The 21,775-nt window shown below is 50.4% G+C and overlaps 1 protein-coding gene across 7 annotated transcripts in view; it reads left to right on the forward strand.

Moving 5' to 3' along the window:
• NRG2 (neuregulin 2) overlaps positions 1-21,775 on the forward strand; it is a 249,421-nt gene that overhangs the window by 175,687 nt on the left and 51,959 nt on the right. The window contains exon 1 of one of the 7 annotated variants that reach the window (XM_070517292.1): positions 16,024-16,204. The exons of the other annotated variants lie outside the window; for them this stretch is intronic. Within the exon in view, the coding sequence (XP_070373393.1) occupies positions 16,108-16,204 (97 nt within the window). The 5' untranslated portion in view covers positions 16,024-16,107. Of the gene's footprint in view, positions 1-16,023; positions 16,205-21,775 lie in introns of those variants that run through there. 7 annotated transcript variants of the gene reach the window in all.

A 21,775-nucleotide genomic window follows, 5' to 3' on the forward strand; every position in this document is an offset into this window, starting at 1 on the left:
CAGATTGGGAGAAAATTTTTGCAAATCTTATATCTGATAAAGGACTTGTATCTATAATATATAAAGAATTCTTACAACTCAATTGTAAAAAGATAAATGACAATTAAAAATGAGCAAAGGCGGGGCCAGCCCGATGGCGCAGCAGTTAAGTGCTCACATTCAGCTTCAGTGGCCTGGGGTTCACCGGTTCATGTCCTGGGTGCAGACATGGCACCGCTTGTCAAGCCATGCTGTGGTAGGCATCCCACATATAAAGTAGAGGAAGATGAGCACGGATGTTAGCTCAGGGCCAGTCTTCCTCAGCAAAAAGAGGAGAATTAGCAGCAGATGTTAGCTCAGGGCTAATCTTCCTCAAAAAAATAATAAAATAAAATGAGCAAAGGCAACATAATAAAGGCCATATATGACAAACTCACAGCCAACATTATACTCAATGGGGAAAAACTAAACACCATCCCTCTCAGAACAGGAATAAGACAAGGATGCCCACTTTCACCACTCTTTTTTTTTTCCTGCTTTTTCTCCCCAAATCCACCCAGCACATAATTGTATATTTTAGTTGTGGGTCCTTCTAGCTGTGGCATGTGGGATGCCACCTCAACGTGGCCTCATTAGCAGTGCCATGTCTGCACCCAGGATCCGAACCAGTAAAACCCTGGGCCGCCGAAGTGGAGTGTACAAACTTAACCACTCTGCGGCCCAACTCTCACCACTCTTATTCAACATTGTACTGGAGGTTTTGGCCAGAGCAGTTAGGCAAGAAAAAGGAATAAAAGGAATCCAAATAGGAAATGAAAAAGTGAAACTCTCACTATTTGCAGAAGACATGATGTTATATATGGAAAACCCTAAAGAATCCATCAGAAAACTATTAGAAATAATCAACGACTACAGTAAAGTTGCAGGGTATGAAATCAACTTACAAAAATAAGTTGCATCCCTATACTCTCATAATGAACTAACAGAAAGAGAACTCAAGAATACAATCCCATTTGAATCACAACAAAAAGAATAAAATGCCTAGGCATAAATTTAACCCAGGAGGTGAAAGACCTATACAATGAAAACTGTAAGACATTATTGAAAGAAATCGATGATGACATAAAGAAATAGATATTCCGTGCACATGGATAGGAAGAATAAACATAGTTAAAATGTCCATACTACCTAAAGCAATCTACAGATTCAATGCAATCCCAATCAGAATCCCAATGACATTTTTCACATAAATAGAAGAAAGAATCCTAAAATTAATATGGGGCAACAAAAGACCCCAAATAGCTAAAGCAATCCTGAGGAAAAAGAACAAAGCTAGAGGCATCACAATTGCTGGCTTCAAAATGTACTTCAAAGCTATAGTAATCAAAACAGCATGGTACTGGTACAAAAACAGGCACACAGATCAGTGGAACAGAATTGAAAGCCAAGAAATAAAACCACACATCTACGGACAGATAATCTTTGACAAAGGTGCTAAGAACATACAATGGAGAAAAGATAGTCTCTTCAATAAATCATGTTGGGAAAACTGGACAGCCACAAGCAAAAGAATGAAAGTAGACCACTATCTTACACCATACACAAAAATAGACTCAAAATGGATCAAAGACTTGAAGGTAAGACCTGAAACCATAAAACTTCTGGAAGAAAATATAGGTAGTACACTCTTTGACATTGATCTTAAAAGGATCTTTTTGAATACTATGTCTTCTCAGACAAGGGAAACAAAAGAAAAAATAAAAAGTGTGACTTCATTCAGACTAAAGAGCTTCTATAAGGCAAAGGAAACCAGGATCAAAACAAAAAGACAAGCCACCAATTGGGAGAAAATATGCACTGGGATTGTATTGCAAATCATACATCCAACAAGGGGTTAATCTCCATAATATATAAAGAACTCACACAACTGAACAACAAAAAAACAAACAACCCAATCAAAAGATGGGCAAAGGATATGAACAAACATTTCTCCAAAGAAGATATACAGATGGCCAATAGGCACATGAAAAGATGTTCAACATCACTAATCATCAGGGAAATGCAAATCAAAACTACACTAAGATAGCAACTTATACCAGTTAAAATGGCTATAATCACTAAGACAAAAAATAGCAAATGTTGGAGAGGATGTGGAGAAAAGGCAACCCTCATACACTGCTGGTGGGAATGCAAACTGGTGCAGCCACTATGGAAAACAGCATGGAGATTTATCAACAAACTAAAAATAGGGGGCCAGCCTGGTGGCACAGCAGTTAAGTGCGCACATTCCGCTTCGGTGGCCTGGGGTTCACTGGTTCAGATCCTGGGTGTGGACATGGCACCACTAGGCAAGCCATGCTGTGGTAGGCGTCCCACATATAAAGTAGAGGAAGATGGACATGGATGTGAGCTTAGGGCCAGTCTTCCTCAGCAAAAAGAGGAGGATTGGCAGCAGATGTTAGCTCAAGGCTAGTCTTCCTCAAAAAAAAAAAAAACTAAAAATAGAAATACTATACAACCCAGCTATCCCACTACTAGGTATCTATCCAAAGAAGTTGAAATCAACAATTCAAAGTGACATGCATCCCTATGTTCATTGCAGCATTATTCACAATAGCCAAGGCATGGAAGCAACCCAAGTCTCCATCAACCAACGATTGAATAAAGAAGATGTGGTATATATATACAGTGGAATACTACTCAGCCATAAAAAAGACAAAATTGTCCCATTCGCAGCAATATGGATGGACGTGGAGGGTATTATGTTAAGCAAAATAAGCCAGACAGAGAAAGACAAACACCATATGATTTCACTTACATGTGGAAGATAAACAAACACATGGACAAAGAGAACAGTTCAGTGGTTACTGGGGGAAAGGGAATTGGGGGTGGGCACAGGGGGTGAAGGGGAGCACTTATATGGTGACAGACAAGTAATAATGTACAACTGAAATTTCACAATTTTGTAAACTATTATGAACTCAATTTAAAAAATGAGCAAAGGATCCGAATAGATATTTCTCCAAAGACAATATACAGGTGGCCAATATGCACAAGAAAAGTCACTCAACATCATTATTCATCAGGAAAATGCAACTCAAAACCACAATGAAATAATATAATATTCCCCAAATCATTAAATTGTATAAATGAGTGAATTGTATGGTATGTGAATTACATCTCAATAAAGCTATTTTTTTTAAAGCACACAATGAGATACCACTTCACATCTACTAGGATAGCTAAAATCAACAAGTCAGCTATTCAGGCCAGCCCCAGTGGCCTAGTGGTTAAGTTCAGCATGCTCTGTGTCAGCGGCCCGGGTTCAGTTCCCAGGCACAGACCTACACCATTTGTCTGTCAGTGGCCATGCTGTACTGGCAGCTCACATCCAAAAAAAAAAAAAATACGAGAGAAAAGATTGGCAGTAGATGTTAGCTCAGGGTGAATCTTCCTCAGCAAAAAAAAAAAAAAAAAAAAAGTGTTGACAAGAATGTGGAAAAATTAGAAACTTCATAAATGCTGGTGGGAATGTAAAATGGTTTAGCTGCTTTGGAAAACAGTCTGGCAGTTCCTCAAAAAGTTAACTATCATATAACTTTTGATTGATTGATTTGATTGATTAATTACCAGCAATCCCACACACAGGTAGATATATACTCAAGAGAAATTAAAACAAACATCCACACAAAAACTTGCATACAACTGTTCACAGAAACATTATTCAGAATAACTAGAAAGTAGAAACAACCCAAATGTCCATCAATTGGTGAATATATGTCATATGTGGTATATCCATACAATGGAATATTATTCAGCCATAAAAAAGAATGAAGTACTGATATATGCTATTACATGGATGAACCTTGAAAACAGTGTGCTAAGTGAAAGCAGCCAGTCATAAAAGACTACATGTTGTATGATTCCATTTATATGAAATGTCCAGAATAGGCAGATCTATAGAGACAGAAAGTTGATTGATGGTTGCCTGTGGCTGTAAGGAGATAGGGAAAGGAGGGTGCTAAAGAGTACGAGGTTTCTTGGGGGTGGGAAAATGTCCTCAAATTGATTGTAATGGTAGTTGCACAACTCTTGGAATATACCAAAACAGTAAATTGTACACTTTAAATGGATCACTTATGCAATATGTGAATTATATCTCAGTTAACTTTAAAACTACGGTTGTAAGAAAAAAAAATTAGTGAGGACAGGTTACAGAAAACTTTAAATGCCAAGCTGAGCAGTGGGGACTGGATTGTCTAGGTCCAGTTTTCTCAAAGTGTGTTTCACATACCATCTGTGTCAGAATATTTGCAAATTCCAAGTCTCGCCCCACCCAAGAGAGTATAAGTCAATGTATTGGATGCGATCAGTCCTCTGCATCTGTGGGAAGCCCCCCAGTGTAGCTATAGCAAGTGGCTGCAGCCCATTGTGAAATATGTTGTGCTGATCAATCTTGCTGCCCCCAGATTCCTCCTGCTCCATTCTGCCCTGCACATTGCAAACAGATGAGCCTCCAAGAGGAGAACTTGGGTTGGGTCACCTCCTTGCTCAGAGACCTTCTCTGCCCTCTCATTTCCTTGACATGAGCTCCAAGAGCTCTAACCCATCTGGTTCCCACCCTCTTTTCCCAGGTTTCTTTCTGGTGACTCCCTACATGAGTGTTTTATGTCAGTCAAACTGGAATGGTCAGCATTCCCTAGACCCACTTTGTGGGTTCCCACTCATGTGCCTTTGTCCAGGCTGTCCTGTATTCCAGGAAACCATTTCCTATACTCCTATCTCATCTTTTGCAATACAAATGTTACCATGATCCTTTCATTTTAACTGGATGATCATCTAGAATTCACCACATAGCCTTTCATAAACTTTTGAGCTATGTAATTCTGCTGCTTGTAAACTGGATAACAATACTCAGAGTTGTTATGAGAGAATACATGCAGATCAGGGGCACAACCCGGCACATGATAGTGCTGTAACTGAGTAGATAACACTTGAACAGGGCCTTCAGCGCGTAGGATACAGTGTGGAGATGGTAGTGCTGGCATGCCAAGAGCAAAATTTGGGTGGCAGTCTCTCCTGATAAGTTTAATGTCTTCCCTGGGGACCCAGAGATTAAGTGCCTGCATCAGACACAACTGCAATGTGGGCAGGACCTGGGGAACCTTGGCCACCACCAAGCCTGTCAAGTCTTGGCAGCTCAGCTGGCACCAGCTCCTCATAGTAACTGGAAACTGCTGAGCTAAATCCTCATTTCAACTAGTGACCCCAAGTGGAAAGACTCCCACCCCATTGTCCACCAAATCAACTCATCTCCACAGCAGGGGAGAAGGCTGGAGAGTGAATTATAGCCTATTTGGTAATGAGCTCTTAAAAATAAAATAATGATTGTCATATAATTATTTCACTGTGCAACAAGAGCCCCCTTGCAACCATTTCAGTAATTACATTAAGCCATTCTATTTGTAACAAGCTAATAGGAAACAAACCATTAATTATCATTTTGTCTTTCCTCCCACTGCCCCTTCTCCCTTGAATTATTGGGGCTGCACCCTGGGACCATAGAGCTGGGGTGCAACCACGGGAGTGGAAAAAACTAGGAGATGCAAGGGCCAAGGGTCACTGGAGGGAAGAAGGGAGAGCAATGGAAGGTTCCAGGGTTTTTGTGACTCCAGTGTAGCCAGCCTCAGGCCCCACCTGAGTGGGGCCCTTGTGTGGCTCTGTGTCTGCTCTTTTGGACCTGGAGTGGAGCAGCCAGTAGCTGTGAGGCAAGCTGAGCCCAACGTGGGCATGTTCCCAGGGGCCTCAGAGCCTGTGGGTGGGGCGGGCACCTGGGCAAACAGAACTAAGAAATGGGCAGGAATGAATCAAGGACAGCTTAAATATGCATAAATGCAGCTCATACCTCTGGGCAAAAATAATCCCAAACAGAGTTATGTAATGGATGGGAGGGATATGATAGGAGGGATGAGGCTGCAAGGTGTGTGAGTGAATGAGAGAGAGAGAGAGAGAAAAATGGAGTGGGAGGATCCTGGGGGATTTGGCAGAGGAGCTCAATGGAGAAGCTGTTGTCTTAAGGGTGAGTGTGCATGTGTACATGTGCATATTGGGGACAGGGTGTCAGTCTTCTTTGTGGAACCCTGGAAAGCAGCTAGAGGTAGCTCTAAGTGAGGCTGAGTTCCGTGCCTGGGGTGGCCTTAAGGCTACTCCAGATGTGTGGCCTCCCTGGTCCTGAGGTAGTAGGGACAGGGAAATGGACAGAGGGCACAGATGTGGGGTTTAAGACACAGTTTTCCTTTTTTTTTTTTTTAGAAGATTTTATTTATCCTTTTTCTCCCTAAAGCCCCCGGTACGTAGTTGTGTATTTTTAGTTGTGGGTCCTTCTAGTTGTGGCATGTGGGACGCCGCCTCAACATGGCCTGATGAGCGGTGCCATGTCCTCGCCCAGGATCCAAACTGGTGAAATTCTGGCCTGCTGAAGCGGAGCATGAACTTAACCGCTCGGCCACAGGGCCGGCCCCCACAGTTTTCTTTTTAAATCAGTGCATCTCCCTCTGACCTCCCTGCTCCCATCCCCAGTTTGCATCCCACCTCCAACCCTTTCTGCTAACTGGAATCTTCCCCTTCCTTTTTTTTTAAGATTGGCACCTAAGCTAACATCCATTGCCAATCTATTTTTTCTTCTTCTTCTTCTCCCTAAAGCCCCCCCCCCCGCCCCCATACATAGTTGTATATTCTAGTTGTAGGTCCTTCTGGTTGTGCTATGTGGGATGCTGCCTCAGGATGGCCTGATGAGCGGTGCTAGGTCCACGCCCAGGATCCAAACCAGTGAAACCCTGGACCACCAAAGCAGAGCGTGGAAACCCAACCACTTGGCCACAGGGCCAGCCCCTTCCCCTTCCTTTTATAGGAAGCCCACCTGACTGACCACCCCAGGTCACACTAACTCTCTCCCCAAGGAACTTCTAGGATATTTAGTCTGATCTCTCATAGGAAATTATCCATAAGTTGCTGCTGCTGTCTTATGCTGTGATTTTTGTCCATCTGTGAAAGTGTTATCCTTCCTCTAGATTGTGAGCTCCTGACACAGGGCCCTTGTATCCTGCAGTGCCCAGTGCTGTGCCTGTCACAGAGCAGGTGCTGAGCGAGCAATGTCTGACTCCAAGGTGCAGGCAGAGGAGAGGGCACAAAGGCTCTCTCCTTTGTGCAGATCCTGTCAGGCAGCTGAGCCATTGAAGCCACTGGCCACTAGGTGAGCCCTAGGGATTAGGGGGTGGGTTGATGGTGATGGAAATACAGGCTGGTTTAGGGGGGAAGACTGTGTATAAAACTACATAAAGGAAGCACTTGGCTGGACATCAGTCAGAAACCCAGAACAATGTGGTAATTAGACAAAGGCTTGTGGTAGGCACTCCACTGACCACAGTTTTCAGAACCCACTGCTTCAGAGAGATGGGAGAGGGAGTCAGGTTCACCAGAAGCCTGGGTGTGACTAGGGCAGAGTGTAGGAAACAGATTTAGGGATGAGTATGGGTCCAAGAGGGCCGTTGAGGTCAGCATCATTGTCATCCTCCTCCTCATTGTCAGCATTGCCATGATGGTGAGTGGGCTTGATTTGATGCTGCGGCCTGCAGCCCTAGGAAGACTGCAAGGAATTCTGCAGCGTTCAACGGCCAGGTGCAGGTGCTCAGAGCTCCTGAGGCCGTGTGTGTGAATGTTGGTTCCCCTGGGCATCCTCATATATACCTACAGGATAGGGTTATAAGAGTAGAGGTTTCTGGAAACCAGTGATTGACCTTCCAAAGCTGGGAGGGAGGCTGCTTGAGGCCCAGCTGCAGCGGCAGCAGCTGATGGCAAAGAAGGAAGTTCCAGAGTTGGGAACATATTTGGAGACTCAGAGCTCTTCTTTGAAAGTTTATTGCTAGAGTGGCTCTTGGAGAGCATTTTCATTTCCCTTGGTTCACGGGTGAGTAGACACTGAAGTCCAAAGGAAAAATATGACTTCCCTGGGAACCACCAGAAAAAAACTGACAGAGGTGAAAGGAGAACTCAGGTTTCCTGGCCCTATCTTGGTAGCGTAGCTACCTGGAATTTGTCTCTCCTGCTCCTGGGTGAATTATGGTATTCACAGCTTCAGGGTACTCCAAGAGCCAACAGCTGAGAAGTTCTGGTGCTTCTTACTTTGTAGTTAGTGCTGGAACTTTCATAAGCTGTGAACAGGGGCTCTGAGGAGAAGGAAAGAGGTGATTTGGGGTAGCAAGACAAAAGAGGACAGGGCCAAAGTTGAGTCTTCAGGATCCTTGAGGCCAGTCGTAGCCACTGTGATGTTAGCATCTATGAAGCTGTCTGTTGGGAATTCCCAAAAGGGCTAAGTCTGGCATGGGAACCAGTACCCAGACCAGGCTGGGGAAGCTGGGCTGTGGTCCCATGAGCAGCCAAGCCTGGGGTGGCAAGGCTGGGCTGGGTAGGGCTAGGCTGGGCAGAGCTGAGAGAAAGAAGAGAATTTTTTGCCTTCAGGCTCATAAATGCCTATATTGGGCAAGGCCTCTTGTTTCCTTGGGCGGTGACCAGGAGTCTTTCCAAATTTGCCAGCCTGGATTGAATTCTCTTCCTCTGCCTGGAAAGGGACTGAAACCTTCTAGAGGAGCCCCCTGAATCCTCAGGGTTTGGAATGGGTGCTGGCCCCTCAAGCCTGACCTCCCAGAGTGGATGGAGAGATGTAGGCAAACTCCATGTCAGAGGGCTGGCCCCTCATTGCCCCTGTGACACTAGGACAGGACCTGCAGGCAGGAGACAACTGCTTCTGGGAACCATGGCTCCCATGGGTTGCTGATCCACACAATCATTGTGTCCCCCAGGTGGTGTAGACAGTAGCTAAGCCCTTTCACATGGTCCCCACAGCCCCCAGGCCAGCAAACAATTCATTATGTTGTTACATAAATTATGTACTTACACAGGACCTGGTGTGTAAGTGCCAGTTATTATTATTGCTGTGTAATTATGCAGTTAGCTTGAAGAGGAAGGCAGGCAGAAGGACTGACTCACCCCCCTCCCACCCTGGGGAAGGCAGACAGGCTCCCACCATTCACCCCAGGGAAAAGTGTGGCTCTGGGTCACACAAGATGAAGTGCTGGAGTCTACCAGGTATCTCCATGCTGATGAGGCAGTTTACCCCAAGGCTATGCCCTGGAAGAGGCTGGCAGCAGGAATCCAGAACGGCTTACTCACCTGCAGCCGGGCCTGATACCTGTGCCTCAGGCTTTCTGCCAGCCCCTGATTGCCTGCCCTCAGCCTAACAGGAGGGCTCACAGACAACAACTCAGGGCTTCTGCCAGGCCAATAGGCCACAGAAGGAAAGTGCTGAGGGAGAGCATGGGGGTGGGAGAAGGGCCTGTGGACCAGGAACATCTCTTTCCCATCTGTGCGACTGGGGGGCTAGCTCTGTCCCCTCTTGCTGGCAAGCTTGAAATGCTTGGGTTCCTCAGGTGGGAGGACCTCTAAAGATCATCTAGTCCAGCTTCATATTTTCTAGATGGAGAGGCAGGCCAGAGAGAGAAACGGATGTGCCCAAGGGCACATAGCAGGTCCCTGGGGACACTGGAAGAGGCACGTGGATCGCTTGGGCCTCTGTTCTGCTTCCCTCCTTTGTCATCTCCGTCACACTCCCACCACCCCTCCCTCATCATTGGGGCTGCTCCAGTTTCTCACTTCCTCTCCCCGTCCTGCTTCCAGCCCTGCCCAGGCCTGCCTGCTCCCTCACCTCTCCCCTCCTTTGCTCTCCCATTGCTGCCTTGGCTTTCTTCTCCCGGCCCCTGGAGCCAGGGGAGGCTCCCTACCCTCTCTTTGGCCAGTGCTTTCTTCTCTCTTCTGGTCCCTCCCAGCTTGCTCCTGGGGCTCCTCCTGGGATGGGCCTGCCCCTTCCTTTCCACCTCCCTCTCTCTCCCAAGAGGGTCTGAAATGAAGGAAAGAGACCAAACTCCTGAGCAGGGAGCATGACTTCTCTTCTGGGTTTGTGCTTGAGTGGGCTGGGGCAGGAGGAGCCTCCCAAACAGTGGGAGTGGAGACGGAGGTGCCCACCCACAGCAGCCCCCCACCTGGGCCCAGCTCAGGCTCTGGAGCACGGGGAAAGAGGATGGGGTCAAAAGGGCACGGTGGGGAGGCGCAGGGAGGCGCCTTAGCATTGTTGGCATGGCCTCTGAGCCTAGGGAACTGCCCGAGGCTCGGCCCTTTTCAAGCGTCCTAATTTCTGGAAGATCAGAAATGAATTCCCCCATCTTATTGAAATCCCTGTGAGAAAGGCCTGTGGGCCCATTTTTTCTCAAGGGAAAACCAAGTCTTGTTCAGAATGTCACAAACCAAGGAAGACTGGTTTGGAGGCTGGGTGGGTTGTCTGGTTTCAGTCTCTCTGCTGTGCCAGGGCTCAGGGTAGGCCCTGCACCCAGGTGTAAGTGTGAGTGTAGGTGGTGAGCAGGCAGGCACAACTCTGAGGGGAATAGCCAGGGTTTACAGGTCTGTGTGTGGCTCCAGAGGCATTCCCACCCAGCAGTTGAGTGCTTTTCTGCAGTGATCTCGGCCCCTTAATCTTTCACCCACCCCGATTCTTGTGTCCTTCCTGGACTGGTGGGAGAGGGATCTGGGGCGCCTCTCTCCATTTCATAGCCTAAGTGCCTGGTATGAAAAGTCTGCTCAGGCTAACCTAATCTCAGGGTCAAAACTGGGCTCAGGCCCAGGTGTCCTAGCATCTAACTCAGCCTGCTTGTCCAGACCATGCAGCCCCCTTCTTTCTGGCTGCCCAGTTCTCTTCAGGCTGACTGAGAGAGGTGGAGGCCTGAGTGAACTTGTGTGAGAAAGAAGTCCATCGTGGTTTACAGGGATGCTGAAGCTACAAGCCTGGGTGCGGCATCAGTGAGAGGCGCGCTCTGGGCCTGGTGAGCTGGGACTGACTCCCACATGCTCCTTGAGGCATGCCTGGCTCTGGCCAGGATCCCGCCACATTCTAGAGTCCATGGTAATGGGCTTCCCTGGCCTCACATAATCCTCTGGGGTGAGTGGGCATTTCTCTGGTCCTACAGGGAATGGCATACTGATCCAGTTCCTCTTCTGGCAGCCTCACTGGGTGGGGAGTGAGGGAGAGGAGCCTCGTGACTTGGAGGCACTAAGATGCAGGTGGCTGAGGGTGAGGGTAGCCTCGTCTTCCCCAAGGACTTCCAACTGCTGGGCGAACATACCTGGCTCAGGGCTGGCTCCGGGCTGGCTCAGGGTGCCTTTTTCTGGGGCTAGAGGTGGTCCTAAGGAACTGTTTCAGGCTCTCCCTGGCCTGAGGTCACTAACACTCTCCTGGAGGATCCCCACTGAGCGCTAAGTCCAACGAGAGAGGGAAAACCCCAACTTGGTCCCCTTTTCAGGAGACTGTTATAGGTAATCCTCTTGGAGCCCCAAAGTCTCAGGTGGGGGAAGGGGTAGTATGGGGTTTTTTTTCCCCTTTTCACTCAAAGGCATTTTTGCACATCACTCAAACAAGTCTAAACTTTCCTAAACTTCAAAGTTTGCCCATGGCACAGCCTCAAAGTGGAGAGGAAAATGTTAAAAAGGAAAAAAGGAGTTGTAAGCCAGTTAAACATTGTGTTTTTGCTCCTTAAAGGAATTGAATTAACTTGTTATGTTACTATTAGTGTCCCATTGTGAAACCAGGGTCGGGGAGAGGCCTCTCCTCTGGGTGATGTGGTCTCTGGGCCATCCCCAGGTTCAGCTCACTCCCTTGCGAGGTTGTACAGGGCATTGCACAACCTGTGGCAAGAGGAAGGAGTTCCCATGGCAACCAGCCTGGCTCCCAGGGTCATTTTCAGGCTCCTGGCAGGAGCCCTGGTCCAGGCTCGGGGTGCCCTAAGTACCTGGCTGTCCTTCCCCCCAGAAACCTTTGCTATAGGCACTGGGAGGTCAGGGCATTGGGAAGCCTGCCGGCACACCTTGTGATGCCATGTCCCTCTCTCCGTCTGCCCGTGACCTATGCGCTGAGCATCGATCACAGGGCTGTGGGACTGTGCAGGTCTTGAGGCCAGTGGTTGGCCTTGAAGAAGCCCTTTCTCTACCCTCTCTCTCTCTCTTCCACACCTCTCTCTCTCTTCCACACCTTCGTGAGCAACATCATGGAGCTGTGCTTACGTCTGGGCTCTGGGTGTGCAACCGCATAGGTTCCTAACCCTGCTCTGCCACTTACTAGTTGTTTGACTTGGACAAATGAAGATAACTCTACCTCTTTGTGCCTCAGTTGCCTCCTCTGCAAAATGGGGGTAATATAGACTTACTTCCTAAGTAAGTTGTTATGAAGAATTAAGTGAAGTGAATGAATACTATAACATGAGCTACTCTTACTACTACAGTTTTCGTGCCTTTACTCCCTGGTTCAGGCCCTCCTTACCTGACTCTTAGAGTGTTCAGGGCCTGGCACCTAGTAGGCTCTAAGTAAATATTTAGTGGTTGACTGCTTACCTGGTTCCCTTGCCTCCACTCTCTTCCCTTTTCCATCCATCCTGCACACTCCAGTCAGATTAATTTTCCTAATCCACATGTCACTCCTTTCCTCAAAAATCATCAGTGATTTCCCATTATTTACCAAATAGAGTCCAAGAGCCTCAGCCTGGCAGTCAGAGTGTATCTCTGACCCGCACACAAGCAGCACAGGATGATGGTGAAGAGTGTGGCCCCACTGAAAGGTGGCTACCATGTGACTCCTTGCTTTGCAGCTTCCTAGTTACATGACTTTGAACGAGTAATCTCATCGTTCCTAGTCTTTGTTCCCTCTTCTGTAAAACTACCTCACGGGAGTGCTGTGGAGATTCCAAGAGATAACATGTATAATGTGCTAGCACCATGAGCTCTCGCACACACCAAGTGCCCGGTAAGTGTTTGGTATATGAATTATTGGAACCCCCCTAGTTTCCTAACATAAACCTGGTCTGCTCATCATCTCCTGAGCAAGCACCCAGGAATGCTTCCCCTGGGTCTTTGCCATATCTCGCCCATCGGGAACCCCCACCTGCCCCCCATCCAAACCCTCCCCATCCTTAAAGACCTTCTTCAAGCCCCACTTCCCTCAGCACTGCACTGGATAACCCAGACCATAGAGAGTGCTGGTTGTCCCTCTGAATTCCCATGGCATTTCTGACTCGTTCATGCATTGATGCCAAGCCATGAACTATCCTTGACTGCCGGGAGAGCTCTACCCAGGAGACGTTACCTCCCGCTGGCCTGCAGGCTCCTGCTTAGAGCCATTTTGTCTTGCTGCTGCCCTTGGCCATTCTTAACTAGTGTGAGAGAGTCATTCATCTGTCCCATAGGGAGGTACTGACTACCTACCACGTCCACCTACCGTGTGCCAGATGCTGGGCTCCCAGCCCTGCCTGACTCTAGTGGAGGAGACAGAGGTAGAAACTAAAAACAGTACAAAGCAATGTGTTCTTACAGAGATACATAAAAGCTCCTAAGGAAGCATAGGATCAAATCATTGCCCTCTCCCACCCCTCACCTACACTGCTTAAAAGCTTTTGGTAGCAGACATTGCTCTTAGGAAAACCCCAATGTCTATGCTGGGCCTACAGTGTCCTGCTTGATCTGAACACTGCTTGCCTCCTCTCCAAGTTCCTTTCACACTGTGTATGCTACCCCACACCCCACACACACCCCATGTACACAGACACACCTTATGTGCAGACACACATATACCCATACACCCCACACACATACACACATATATACACCACACACACATGCTCAGACACACACACCCATACACACACAGCCCTCAGCACACTGACCATCCTCTGCTTTTGCGAAGGCCTCAAAGCTCCTTCCTGCCTCACAGCAGTTGGATGTGCTGTTGCTTCTTCCAGGAATGTTCTTCCCAGCTCTCCTTCGTCCAGCCAACTCCTACTCTTTCTTTGAATCCCCGTTTACGTGTTTCCTAGGGAAAGCCTTCCCTCTCTACAGTCTGTTTCCTCCATCAACCTGTATGTCAACATATAGAAATGTTTGTTGAATGAATGTGTCTCCTTAACATTTAACACAAATTGTAATTAATTCATTATTTGTGTGATTAATTGTTTGTCCATCCCCACCAGGACTGGAACCTTCATGTAATAGATCAGTGTCTGTCTTGCTCACAGCCAGTCCCCAGCACATAGCACTGTGTTCTATATTTGCTAAATGAATGAACAGAGAGGTTGGCCAGGCCACGAAGATGGGAAGGCCGTTCTGGGCAGAGAGATTAGTATGTGTAAAGATATGGAGAGGAGACAGTATGGTCTGTGTGGCTTGTGGGTAAATGTGGCTGAGACATAGGATTAGGGGCTAGAAGGCTATGAGCCGGCGCCCAGTGGAATACGGCTCTGGATACCAATGAGGAGTTTAGGTTTAATCCGTAAGTAATAGTGGTGAAGTGATCTGGTTTGTGTTTTAGAAAGCTCACTCTGATGGCCTGGAGGAGGTCAGAACTGAGGGGGTAAGACTTTAAGCAAGGAGACCAGAGTCTATGAGACAGGAGGAGAGAGGGAACTGAGGCAGTGGCCAGATGGCTGGGGAGGGATGGATATGAGTGCTGTTCTGAAAGCTGAATGAGTGAGGGGTTAGAGCAGGAGAGTGCCCTGGGCTCCGGCTCTGCCCAGGACCCCTCGCTGCCACCCTCACAGAGAGCAGTACTACGTGAGTCATGAGTCGAGGTGATTGCTCCCTCTTGCTCACTTGGGATCTCTCTTACACGTGGTCTCCCCAGAGCTGGCCCCTGATGGCACAGGCTTGAGGCCCCAAAAGCACCAGAGATTAGACCTCTGCATGGGTACTGCCTGTATCTTCTCTGCTTCCGTGTCCACCTCACCACCCCCAAGTTTGGCCTCAAGGTCTGGTCAGGCCCCAGGGCAGCCCTGGAGCCCCAGAGTCCCTGGTGTTGACCCAGAGTTGTAGCCTGCTCCAGGCTCTTCTAAGGATGACACTATCCAGGGAAGCCTTGGGACCCTCTCCTGAGGAGGCAGAGGACGGGCTGAGATGATCTTTGACTTGGATTCCAGTTGGGATGGCTGTAAGGGGACACCTCAGGCAGAGCGAGGCAGGCAAACCGCAGGCTCAGGCTTTCTGGGAGCCAGAAGAGAGAGAGCCTTTGCTATGTAACCCTTTCAGCGCCACACCCAGGCAGGAGGCAGGACGCTGTCCTTTCTGGCAGCCCTTGCCCAGTGGCTTGTGAGAGGTGTGTTGGGGAGGGGTGGCAGTGTGTAGAGCGTGTTTGAATTCATCTCTGTAGGCCTTGAAGAGAGGAGCCAGCTGGTGCTGACAGCCTGGGCTGTCAGAGTCTGTGTGGGAGCGGGGTCTACAAGCCACCTGGGGTACCCAGGTTTCTTTCAGGCTGCACTTACCCTGGCTGGGAGGGGCTTCTGGGCCACAGATCCCAGCAGCCAGGCACAAATGGTGGCTGCATAAAAGGTACTCCCCCAGATGGTGGTATCCCATGGGACTGAGGCCAGACCTTCAAGGATGAGGAGGTGGAGGCAAAGTGCCTGTAAGGCTGAATGGGGAGACGGGGGAGGCGGTGTGAAGCAGGAGCAGTGAAGACAGACTGCAAGAGCCCTTCCTACGCCCTGGGCTGACCAGTGGGCTTCATTTCGGTCCCTTCCTGGGCCCTGCTCTTGCTGTCTCCCCACCCCCATGGTGTCCTCAGTCTGGCTCTCGCTGGGGGATCTCTACTCCCCTTTTCCCAATCGTGGCTCAGGCCCCGGCCCGGCTTGAGCCCCTCTCCAGCAAGGAGGTCTGTGCACTCTGGGCGCTAGTCTTGGCCCGCTCGGTGGGCCAGGGGAGGGGGTCCAGGACTCAGACTCGGCCGCCCGCCCACAGCCCCCCACAGCCTGAGCCGGTGGGGCCGGGGGCGGGCTGGTGTGGGGGGCCGGCGCGAGGGCGGCAGGCGCGGGAGGGGAAGAGTTAAGGCTCCTTGCTCCCCTCCCCTGGAGGGTGTGACCGCCTATAAGAAAGGCGCCGTGCTCGGGCACTAGGGCTGCAGGCAGCGGGGGCGCAGCACGGCAGGAGAGCTGAGGCCGTCCCTGCCTCCCTAGCCTTGCGTCCATCCCACCGCCTGGGACCCCAGGCAGCATGTCGGAGTCCAGGAGGAGGGGCCGAGGCCGTGGCAAGAAGCAGCGAGAGGGGAGGAAGCGGGAGCGGGAGCGGGAGCCCGAACCCGGGGAGAAAGGTAGGGCACCTCGGCGCGCCCAGAAACCCGGTTTCGCTGGGAGAAACCTGCCGCCCGCTCACCCGCCCCCAGCGCCGCGCGGGTGAGTCTGGGGCTGTGCGATCAGCCGCCGAAGTGACAGGCACCGAGGGGCGTGCGTGCCTGCGTGCGAGCAGGTCGCCGTGGCCGGGTGGGCAAGGGACTCCGCATCCAGAGCCAGTCGCTGTCTGTGGCACCGTCGGACAGAGGGGGCGGGAAGGAGGTGCTGCCCGCCCGCCGGCCGGTACCCGCCTGCAGGCGAGGAGCCCGCAGCGAGCGGCAGGATGGAGTCAGGGGCAAGGACAGAAAGACAGTGAGCAAGCAGACGCGGGGCCTGGCCGGTGGAGGGGCGCTCAGGGAGCTGTCACTGCCTTTTCCTCGGAGTGTGCTCTGGGCTCGCTCCCACCCATGTGCCACACCTCCGTGAGTTCTGCTCAGCCATTGGAGCAAGGGCAGCAGCGCCTGCCACCTCTGGAGACTCGGAGGGGATACCGTGTCCCGCTGGCGAGCCCCAGGGAGCAGAAAGCCGCTGCTTCTGTGACAGATATTTCCCTCGGAACTGGACCAGTGCGGCAGTTGTCCCCCTTTTGTCCTCAGGAGTGACTCCCTTGGGCCCTTGGGTTCTGTCTCCGGGGAAGGAGGTGAGATGGTGCTTTGGATGAGCAGAGACTGTGCCAGATCCACCTCAGAGACCTCCCTGAGCAGCTACAGGGTGAAGGAGGAGGGGGCCCCACTCAGTGGGCTGGTCTTGGGCTTCTCCGGGATGAGTCTAGGGCACGCAGGTCCTCCCCTGTAGAACCAAGCTTGCATTATTGTGGGTGCAGTTTGGAAACCCTGAATTCTCATTTCTCCTTTCTTCTTCAGGCAAGCGTTTTGTTAATGCCTCTTTTGTACTAGTTAGCAGGCTAGGCATGTTCAAATGTTTCATCTCCGTTTAATCCTCATAACAACCCTGGGGACAGGTGGTCCTAGCCCCATTTTACAGAAGGAGCAGCTGAGGCTTACTGATTTTAAATTCATAAAGTAAGTTCCAGAGATAGGTCTTGGGGCTTCAAATCAGCATTCTCTGGACGATGATGCCCATTTTCTGGGTCTCTATTCCCCCACTGGAGGTCCTGCCAGAGCTGCAACATAAAAATGTCTTCAAAAGAGCACTGGACTGGGAGTTGGGAGTCTTCAGTTGTGGTTGAGAATTTGGCCAGATCCCCTTCCTTTTCTGGATTTGTTTATAATGAAGGGGAAGAGGTAGCAAGGTGGCTTCTGAGGTCTCTCTATTGGGAAGAGCCTATGAGTCAAACACTACCTTCAGCCCAGCAGAGAGAAGGAGCTTAGGGAATTTAAAGGCCAGAGCTGTGTTCTCTTCTTTATAAAGAAAGCCTCTTTGCCCATGTCTGCTGGGTGAGTGTGTCTGTGAGTCCTCCATAAGGTAGTGGGCACTCTTGGTCTGCCCTGAGTAGTATGTGGTCCACTTAAGCTGGGCTCATGTAGTGTGGGATGAGCTCCCAATGTGAGACCTGAAGGAATTCAGGGTACCTATTTTCAAGATCACAATTCATGGGTTTGGCTCAGTGAGCCACTCCTCTTCTCCCCACCCCTACCCCCCACATACACATCCTATTGTGGGCACCTTAGAAGGCTGGCTAGATAAGGGCACCCTCCCAATGTCAAGGCTGCAGGAACTGAGCTGGTAGCAACCACATGGTGGGCTTCAGCACTTAGGAATCAATAGTGCCAGGGAAACAAGCATGCTTGCTGCTGAGGGTTGAGTAGGCACTGGGGCCAAGTAGGAGAGGGCTATGAGTAGGAGAGTCCACGGGCCTCTTAGTGATCTCTTCCAGCACCTTCTACCCTTGTGAGAAAGTCCTTGATGTCTACCTAATCTTTCCTGCTGTCCTTTTTTCTGTGCTTCCTCTTATTCCCTGCTTCCCAGTGGGCAGCCAGCTTTTCAGGTTGCCTTCTTTCAGAGAGTTGGCTGGTGAGCAGATACCAAAGAGACCCAAGGCCTGGGTCAAAGGAATTTTGGAAACCTGAGACTCTCTGGAATGGGGAAGGCACGGGGGAGGGTCATGCTCCAAAACAAGATATCAGGAGAAAGTACCATGTCAATGAGAAGCAACAGTCTTAAATCCCTGCTGTGTGACTAAGGGAGTCTGATTTCAAACCCAGTAGGATGGGTGGTTAAGCCAACAGTGGCTTAAAGCTGGAGGCCTCCCTCACAACTCCCCTCCAGGCCCACCTGAACACCCCAACAGGGAGAACATAGGCATTGGACAGCTGGAGAGGGGTCTTAGCCAGGGCAGGGCCACATTTGGTTGAAAGATTGGGAGGGGCAGACAGAGAGAGTGTGAGCAAGCTATCCACTAAAATATTCAGCTTATGGGGGAGGGAATCTGGAAAGTGGGAGGGAGAAAGGAAGGGGGAGGCATTAATTAATTGGCTCCCTCCCCACCCCCCACCCTATCCTTGATCACAGTCCAGCAGATTCCCCATCTCCTCCTTGGCAAATAGCAGCAGGGGTACCTCCCAACACACACACCCAGGCCAGCATGGGGAAATGGGCTTGCCCTCTGCCTCAGCACCATGAGGTTGAACTACACTCCGAGTGTTCCGTGGGGCTGAACTACAGGTGTGGGCTCTGCCCATAACTCACTGAGAGTTCATGGGGCCTACGCCTGGGATCCCTACCTGAGACAGGGTTCCCCCATCCCCCACTTTCCTTTATCCCAGGGGATTTGCCAGCCTTGGCAGCAGTGTTGGGGGTTGAGTAATAAGCTCACTCATGTGCCTGGGGTCTAGCCCTGCTCTGCCTCTGTGTGACCTCAGACACTGCCCTCTCCTCTCTGGGCCTCTGGAAATGCACTCTGCTCTCAGGCTCTTACCTTCTCTGGCAAAGGCAGAACCTCAGCCCTCAGGCCCTGTGTCTCTGAGTATCCCAAGAGCAGCTGACCCCAAAGAAACGATAACCCCTGAAGGGGCTGTGTTGTTTTGAAGAATGACTTTGGAATTAGATTCTAAGTCACTGGCCTTTTCTGTGTACCCCCTGAAAGGCCAGGCAGCGATTGATGGAACGGTCCCCCTGTTGGAGTGCCCCTGTGAACTGGGAAGCTGTGTCTGCTCACAGGACAGCAGGGGCAGGCCTTGGTCTTCACGGGGATATGAAGGTGGATTTGCATCACTAGCTGAGAGCTCTGGACACAACTCCTTTGAATGGGTGCAAAGAAATCCTTGCAAAGTCTTCTCTCCCATCTTTCCCGTCTCCTGCCTCTGGTCAAGATAGTGCCCAGACCTCTAGGACAAACTCCTATCTTTAGGCTGCTCAGGGCCAGGTCAGAAGTGGTGATGGGCTCACATTCACATGTCTGAGCTGCATCTGGCGGTTGCTTTTGGCAGCTTCCACCTCTGGCGTTGGCCGCTGGCTGACCCTGCTGAGCCAGGCACCGGGAGCAGTCCTCATGTCACTCTGGGGCTCAGCCTGTGCCTCATGCTCTGCTCCGGCTCCCTGGCACCTCAGGGTTCATTAGGAACAATAACAACAAGCAGAGAGTGACTTTGTACTTCCCAGCAGTCTTTCATCCTGAGAGCTCAAAGCAGTTTACAGACCAAGATTCATTAGTCCTCAGCCCAGGTCCCAGGCACTCAGCTTGGTGTGTGTGTTGGGGGAGAGGGGGTGGGAGGGTGATGAGGGGACAGGGAGCTCTAGTCTTTCCAGATTGGTCCATGACCTGGGGCTGGGATAGGGCAGTGAGTTACCTGGGGCCGGATGGGGGAGGGGGGCGGATCAGGTGGCCAGTAGGTCTGGGATAGAAGTAAAATTGGATTGAGGGCTTCAGGCTGCAAACAGAGGAGATAGTGTCCCTTATAAGAGTAAGAGCTGGGCCTTTCCTTCCCTCAGGCCCTCTGGCCTCTGTGGCCAGAAGAAGCAGCAGCATCGTGGGAAGCAGAGCCCCCTTGGACTCAGATATTGGCAAGAATCCTCAAATGATCCCTGTTACTGCCCTCTGTCCTTGGTGCTGGGAGCCTCAGGGCCAGGTCAGGACAGCCCTGACGTTAGGGCAGTGCCAGAGTGAGGCGTATATGAAGGAAAAGGTGCTGGCCCAGGCTGGGCAAGCCCTAGCCCTGGCCTCAGGGTGGGCTTCCCAATGTGGCTACCCATGCCTGCTCAGCCCCACCCACTGCTCTAGGCCTCCTCTGCTCTCTGGTTCACGAGGCTGACCTGAGGGACAGGTGGCATAGGGAAGAGAGGGGTTGTTTTTTTTTAATGCTGGCAAAGCATTGCCAAAACTTGAGACCTGGGGCCCATGAGCACCATGTTCCCACTGTGTTTTCCACCATCTCTGAGCCTGTAGCACATCGTTTATAACTCAGCAGAGGTGAAGGCAGCATATCCTCTCTGTCTTTCTCTAGCCCAGCCCTGGCCTCACCATCCTTTTATCAAGACTTCCAGGTCCTGGCCACATGGGAACTATACACACCGCTCTCATTCACTTTGGTGTATGCGGTTCTGCAGGCGTTCATTGAGCTCGTACCATGTGAATAAATCACAGCCCCTGCTCTCAGGATCAGAGAGATTCTTGCACAAATACCCGTGATCAGAACCAAGTGTAAAACTAAAGATATGTGCAATGTACGGTGAGGCAAGGAATAATTTTTTCTCCTCGGAGGGTGTAGGAAGGGCTTCACAGAGGAGGTGACATTTTAGCTGAGTCTAAATGGCGAATAGGAATTTGCCAGGGCAAGAAAGGGCCTTCCAAGAGGTGGGAACGTGTCCATGCCCAGCTTTCAGGCTTCGGGGAGGGCCAGGGAAGTGGGGAGGGAAGGGGAGGCAGCTATCATTCAGTGAGCACTTACTACATGCCAGTACTGTGCTTTGAAGTATAGGTATTATTTTATTGTCCCCACTTTACAGATGAGAAAACTGAGGCAGGGAGAGTCCATGACTAGCCTGTGATCTGGCCGCAAATTAGTGGCAGGATGGGATCTTAAGCGCAGGCCTGCCCCCTGCCCTGCCTCGCCACGCACACACCACCTGGCTCTGGGCTCCTCCACGGTCTGTGCCCCTCAAGAAAAGCCAGTGCGGGACATAGGATGCTCTCTTGGTCCACTTGTTGGAGCAGGTCCCTCCCATCATATCAACTGGCCAGATATCTACTTTCTGGCCTCTTAAGTGGGTTTAGGGGATTCAAAGATGAACAGGTTGAGTCCCTGCCCTCACAGGGAGCTTGCAGTGTGACTGTGGCATAAGGTGTGGAGCACTGACCAAGGAGGGCAGCCCCAAGGCCCTGAGCCTGCACCAACAGGTGGGAGTCCTGGGAAGACTGAGGTTATTAATGTCAAGTGGCCTAGCTGGAAACCAAGCTTGGGCTCCAGGGAGCCCTCCAAAACCTAGCGGCAGTCTGGGTGGTGTTCTGGTCCTATAGAGCCTGTTGTACAAAGACGAATGTTTAAATCAGTGGAAATCTGATTTAAAGCGTAAACTTGGAACTTGCTGGAAATGCAAATTCTTGTGTCCCACTGCTGACCTACTGAATTAGAAACTGTGGGGATGGAGTCCAG

The sequence above is a fragment of the Equus asinus genome, chromosome 9 (genome assembly GCF_041296235.1).
Source record: "Equus asinus isolate D_3611 breed Donkey chromosome 9, EquAss-T2T_v2, whole genome shotgun sequence".
Lineage (NCBI taxonomy): Eukaryota > Metazoa > Chordata > Mammalia > Perissodactyla > Equidae > Equus > Equus asinus.